The sequence below is a fragment of the Borostomias antarcticus genome, assembly GCF_949987555.1.
Source record: "Borostomias antarcticus genome assembly, chromosome: 20".
Lineage (NCBI taxonomy): Eukaryota > Metazoa > Chordata > Actinopteri > Stomiiformes > Stomiidae > Borostomias > Borostomias antarcticus.
The window spans coordinates 13,535,817-13,542,392 of record NC_140253.1 but is presented as its reverse complement, the minus strand read 5'-3'; the positions used below and the strand labels follow the sequence as shown (position 1 = coordinate 13,542,392).

Here is a 6,576-nt window from a genome sequence, read left to right as displayed (position 1 = left end):
TATTGGTCTTACCCTAATAATCAAATGAGGGAATTCACTAATCTTTCCTGTGTCATTAGTCTTAGTCAGACCTCAACCAAACACCACATAAGGACTAGAGTACCAAGCTAAAACATTTAGTTTGAATTCAAGCAAAAGATAATGCTTTAGTGATTCATCATGGTGCGTGCAGAATAAATGATTCTCTGGTCACTTTTTGAAGGATGAATTTGGAGATATTTAGTTGCTGTTCAAGTCCCTGTGTACATGAGTATATTTCTAAGCTTATCAGAGGTCATTTCATGGGCTATCTCAAATGAAAACTGACCTTTAAAACCCCTTCCCTGTCCTAACAGCATCCAGCCTGGGACAGATTAAACCCCTGGTCTTACAAGATAATATAGCGGCATCGCATCTGTTGTTCATGCGTCTCTGTGGGATAAAGAGACACTTATGCTGTCTGGGAACAAGCCGCAACTATTGCAACTATGAGTCTCACTCTGTCTATGTACAGTATGTGCTATGAGTCTCACTCTGTCTATGTACAGTATGTGCTTCCTCAGACAAACAATATTGTAGACTGGAACTGTATGTCCTGAAGAACACATGTATGTTCATGAAATCATTCACGGCGAATATCGCTGTTCAGAGTTGACAGAATTGGATGTACGAGAGCGTAGATCATTACTGTTGATTGAGATTGGCGTCCGGGGGGAGGAGGGGGGGGGGGGGGGGGGGTCTGACCTGTCCACGCTGAGGGCACACAGGTTGAGCACGGTGATGCCGACAGAGGCCTTCTGCAGGAAGGGCACCATCTTACACAGACACAGCCCAAAGTCACTGTCGTCGAACGGCCAGCGAGTAGCCAGGAGCTGGAGGAGGGGGGGGGGGGGGGGGGGAGAGAGAACATCAAAAGAGTCAAAAGAGATTCAGGATTTCTTTATTTGTCACGTGTCATTTTCATGTACAGTTACACTGAAATGTTGTTGCCGGCTCCAGGATTACGCTCAATACAGATAAAGACAAATCTAGTCTGACTCATCAGATCAGTTTTTGGGAAAAGCCTTGTCATTAGTTTATTACTGCTGATGGCAGTGAAATCTGCATCAGATTCAATCCAGACTACGTGAAACAACAACAGCCTATAGTAGCAACTCCTCTGCCCACAATGATTGTGATTGGTTTAAACCAAGATAGCAAGCGGATCTGGGCCGTATATGGGCCGGAACTAAACCACAAGGGCCAGATCTGGACTGTATATGGCCCAGATCCGCTTGCTATCTGGGAAGAAATCACGTAGCCAAACAGGGGTTAAGCCAGGAGAGAGGAGACTAGCAACATTAAACACAATTTAGACTTCTTCCTTTCATTTCAGTTGATTTGAGAAGGGACAATGCATATCGATCAACAACATGTAAATACACCAGACTTAGCCAGGAGGCTAGTTTTCATCTGTGGTCCCTTCTCTTCCATCAAGTGTTGCCTTCTGGCCGTGTGGCTGTAGGTCCTCAGTCACCACAAACCATCCTCTCACACCAGGCCGGGGGAAACCACATCAGAGTGGCTTCACGGCCCTCCCTACGTCACTGAGGAACAGTCCAGCTGAGGTCCATGTGGCCTTCATCACGACGTGGGACAGCGAAAGAACAAAGTTATTTTCTTCTCCCTTTTTTATTTTATTTTAAAGTCCCCTCTCGTATCTTTTCCCCATATTTCACCTTCATATTTACTGAAGGGAAACGCTGCACTCTTTGTCTTTTAGCGCCATTTCTTTGGCCTCTCATAGTATGACTTCCCTCAGGAAGACGCGCAAACAACTCTGGCTCTGCCCTCGGTTCAAACCGCTGCTCGCTGTCTGAAGTGGTCTTAGCGGCCCTTCCTGGACGGGAATCAACACGGGTCGAACAAAAGAGCGATGGGGGGGTTGTCCCTAGTTCTCAGATCCCGGGAAGCACTTCACGGGTGTATCCTGGTCCCCCCTATTGTTTGGATGGAGCGTTCCGCTTAATCATAATGTCCAGAGGGCGGGAGTCCAGGGAGAGGAGAGAGAGGAGGAAGGAGGCCCACGTCAGTGTTTTCAGTCTGCATGTGTGAGAAGTTGTTTAATTTTGGAAACAGAGTCAAGTCCCCTGAAGGATACAAGTTCAAGGAGCTTCCGAAAGCACATGGCGGTGTGTGTGTGTGTGTGTGTGTATTCAAAGGATGTACCTCACCAGAGAATTGAGTTGTACATATGCTATGCCACTACTTTTCCGCTTGACTCACAAAGAGACATTGTGACTTTTCTGTGAACCGCCCAAACGGGAATGTTTTTATTTTTTTTGGTGTGTGTGCTCATGTGCCGCATAATCACCTCAGCACTAACACATGTGCTGCTGACAGTGATATTCAGAACAATAGACCGGTAATACCGAACAGGTGGCTTTCCCTCTTCTCTCTCTCTCTCTCTCTCTCTCTCTCTCTCTCTCTCTCTCTCTCTCTCTCTCTCTCTCACAAGAACAGAGACCTCGTAAAAACAGCCTATGGGGATTTATACCTGCTCCATCCATTTACAGTAGACCTGCTTAGAAGAAGGTCCTGGTTGCGGCAGACTGCAGCAAACACAGTAAAGATAACGTGGTGAATCACTCTGCCTTCAGTGGCTCACGTGAGGATGAATAGTCTAATCCCAGGTCTAATGGCCGAAAATGACTCAAGCAGCAGATGTGATTTATCACTTCCAACTGACGTACTTCGGTGAGTGCATGTGCAGCGGCCACTCCTGATTGGCCGCGGGGCTCGGTGACTAGCGAGCGGGTCAGAGCGGGGCCTCTTGTATGTGTGACCGCGCGCTGATTCCCATGTTTGTTTAAGATGGCCGTATAGCCTGCTATCCTCGTCACGGGCCACCCTGCTACCAAGATAAAGCAGTCACACACATCAACTCTGGGGAGACGGATAGGGCACTTTCTGGTCTCTTTCCCCTCTTGATGTTCCTCTCTCTCTCTCTCCTGCCTCTCTCTCTCTGTCTCTCTCTGTCTCTCTCTCTCTCTCTGTCTCTCTCTCTCTCCTGCCTCTCTCTCTCTCTCTCTCTCCTGCCTCTCTCTCTCTCTCTCTCTCCCTCTCTCTCCTTTTCTCTCTCTCTCTCTCTCTCTCTCTCTCTCTCTCTCTCTCTCTCTCTCTCTCCTGCCTCTCTCTCTCTCTCTCCTGCCTCTCTCTCTCTCTCTCTTTCTCTCTCTCCTTCTCTCTCTCCTGCCTCTCTTTCTTCCTCTTAAACCTTAAAATAATATTGCCATGAGAAGCCTGGAATCTTTCCCTTTTTCCCCCCAAATGTTGAGACTAAATGGTGTGTGTCCTCTAATGTTGAGACTAAATGGTGTGTGTCCTCTCATGTTGAGACTGAATGGTGTGTGTCCTCTCATGTTGAGACTAAATGGTGTGTGTCCTCTAATGTTGAGACTGAATGGTGTGTGTCCTCTCATGTTGAGACTGAATGGTGTGTGTCCTCTAATGTTGAGACTGAATGGTGTGTGTCCTCTAATGTTGAGACTAAATGGTGTGTGTCCTCTAATGTTGAGACTAAATGGTGTGTGTCCTCTAATGTTGAGACTGAATGGTGTGTGTCCTCTCATGTTGAGACTGAATGGTGTGTGTCCTCTCATGTTGAGACTGAATGTTGCATCCTTTTACAGACAGTGATGTGCATTGAAATAGCACAGCAATATCATCATGATCATACTGTAGGAATGAAGGTACTGAAGGAATCTAGAATGAAGGAAGGGACATTGCGTCACTGTGTAGCGCCCACGCAGATTGGTGCCAAGTGTGAAAACTTTCAGGCCGTTCGTCATTGAAGTGAACTAACGTTTGATATATTGGTTTACCCGAAAACAAATTTTAGCGAAGCGTTACACTCGTATAATCACCATGTCCGCTGGGGTTGCCAGCTAGGTCACCAAATCATATCCAGCTCATTATACTGTATCAACAGCTATTTGACATAATGTACACTACACAAGCTATCTGAGGAAATATACTGTACATCAGCTAACATATCAAATGTTAGCTAGTTAACAATGCTACAAATTACCAGTGAGTCCGCCATCCGGGGTTATAACCTGCGAAAAGGACAAGCTGTAAATGAGAAGATCCCATTCACTTCAACGACGGCCGAACTGAACGTTTTCACACTTGGCGCCAATCTGCATGCGCGCGCTCCACAGTGACGCAATGTCCCTTCCTTCGTTTTATTTCCATTGCATGCCGAGGTACGGGTATAGTGATGGTGTAATGGCCGCCTCACCTTGTAGACGTTGATGGGTATGTCGATGGTGATGTAGATGAGGTCGCCCAGGGCCAGGCTAGCGATGAGGGCGTTGGGTCCGTTCCTCATGCATTTGTTCAGGTATATAATCCTCAGCAGGGTGGCGTTGCCCACGATGCCCACCACAAACACCACGATGGAGATGAACGTGTTGATGTACTTGAAGTAGCCCTTGATGGAGGTGGAGATGAGGCAGGGGGGCGGCGGCACCACGCGCATCACGTCCACGCTGGAGTTCACGCCTCCCCCCGCGGCCGCCCCGGAGCCCAGGCCCCCCGGTTTGGCCCCCGGGGGCCCCTGGTGGAAGCCGGTGGGCTCGGGCTCCAGGAAGGGGCTGCTGGTGCTGTGGAAGCCCAGGGGCTGGAGGCTGGCGTGGAGGAGGAGGAGGCCGCTGACCGAGTCCTCCTCTTCCAGCGTGGTGTTTATCCCACACATTCCAGTAGCGGCCATACACGCCATTAGCGCCAACACATGTCCGACCACGGCGCCCATCAGGGAACGCATTCCGCTCTTTGATTCACAGATAAGCAGTTAAAAGGCCCGATATATCACTGGTGAGAGAAAGACGGAGAGGGGAAAATAGGTTATACTGAATCGTATCCTCCTCTATTTCCTCAGAACCCTCTGGCTAATTCTGCGACAAATGTTAGGACATTAGCATAGTCTCGGAAGTCACACCAAACCAAAATGTTTCAGTCAAAAGAAAGTTTGACAGCGCGCCTGTCCCTTTCCAACTGCTCAGAGGAAGTTAAACAACTTCCTTAAGACTTCAAAAAGACATTTGCCAAGGGGGCGCAGATGGGAGATGCCAGGACTAGTTACAGTTAAACAATAGGGACGAGTCGTCACCTTCTCTCCGCTCATTCATGGAAGAGCTGTAGCGAGCAGTGCCAGCATTGTGTTTGTGAGACCGTGCCGATAGACCAGAGAGACCAGAGAGACCAGAGAGACCAGAGAGAGTGCGTATGGGTCTTTTTCATGTTGTTTTGACAATTCCCCCTTTCTGTGGTGCGGTTTCCTCAGCGCACATTCCCCCTCTGTTTTTGATTTAGACGCTCAGACTGGCGGTTCAAAAAACACAAACAAGACATTTCAACATGAACGAATTGGATTTTGGAATTGAGGATTTGGTCTAGTTTGTTTTTCACAATGCCAGTTTTCTGTCCCAGTTTGAGGAAATGTAGAAATTGAATAAAGAGGTGAAAAAAGAATTATCAGTCACACTATTCATTCCAATACACAGTTAAAAGTATGTTTAGGCATACTTATAAGACATGGGACAAAATTAGAAAAAGAAAACATTAATTAAATTAACTTAATGCACTGTCAATTCACCAGGTCATTTCAAACTTTAAAAACAAGTTAAACTTCAAAGATTGAATCCAGTTAAATTCACCCTTTTCACAACACATAAGGTAAAGGAAAGTCTACTTCGGCCCTTAGATCTACATTTAAATAAGTTTGAACACTTTCTCCATCACAACTCCGGCTCCTCTCATAGCCCAGAGCGCTTCCTGTTCAAAGTCCCAGCTGTCAGCGAGTACACAAAGAACTATTTAGCAGCCAGCGCCTCAACGAGCATCACCGCTTAGCATCAGCATGGCACTGCTGGGAGCCGGTGACAGCGCGCAAGCTGATCCGTTTATGAATTATACATTTACCTTTTGCTTTTTCACCTACCGCGTCTAAAATGTCTGCCGTCCCCCGTTGGAAACCGTCAGGCGAACTTTCGGCTGAAGCCCCCAGACATCTGTATCACATCACATAAGTAATGAACAGCCTATCAAAGTGGAGCGCTATCCCACTTGGTTTGCACAACGCGACCGTCTGCTGAGGTGCATTACCAGTATGGCTCAGGCTTTTTTTTTTTTCTCCTGTGGAGTGTTCTGAGTGTGTGTGGGTGTGTGTGTGTTTAAGCATGTGTTTGTATGTGTGTGTGTGTGTGTTTGTGTCAGAGCTGCAGCGGACCACTTTGACTGGGTGGGATAGTAGATCTCCACCCCCATCGGTAAGAGTCCCGGCCCGCCCAAAGGAAACATCAGCCCCCCACCCCCACCCCCACCCCCACCCCCACCCCCACCCCCAACCTCTCTCCGAGAGAAACCCTGCCTGCTGACAATCATCCCCAAGGCACAGCAGCGCACACAGGCACAGGGGCTTCTGGGAGCTCACCGTCATCCCAATCTGCCCCCTCTCTCTCTCTCCATCGCTCTCTATCCTCCCCTCTCTCTCTCTCTCTCTCTCTCTCTCTCTCTCTCTCTCTCTCTCTCTCTCCATCTCTCTTTATCCTCCCC

The 6,576-nt window shown here is 48.1% G+C and overlaps 2 protein-coding genes across 2 annotated transcripts in view; one reads left to right on the top strand and one right to left on the bottom strand.

The window, feature by feature from the left end:
* Positions 1 to 6,115, bottom strand: part of ednraa (endothelin receptor type Aa) — a 13,448-nt gene extending 7,333 nt beyond the window's left edge. The window contains exons 1-3 of the mRNA XM_084454336.1: positions 5,963 to 6,115; positions 4,262 to 4,833; positions 724 to 851 (exon numbers count right to left, since the gene is read on the bottom strand). Coding sequence (XP_084310462.1) covers positions 724 to 851; positions 4,262 to 4,786 — 653 coding nt within the window. The 5' untranslated portion in view covers positions 4,787 to 4,833; positions 5,963 to 6,115. The remainder of the gene's footprint in view (positions 1 to 723; positions 852 to 4,261; positions 4,834 to 5,962) is intronic.
* The window catches only part of fam184b (family with sequence similarity 184 member B), a gene marked incomplete at both ends in the record, with an annotated part of 62,735 nt that overhangs the window by 24,000 nt on the left and 32,159 nt on the right, over positions 1 to 6,576 (top strand). The gene's annotated exons all lie outside the window — the stretch shown is intronic.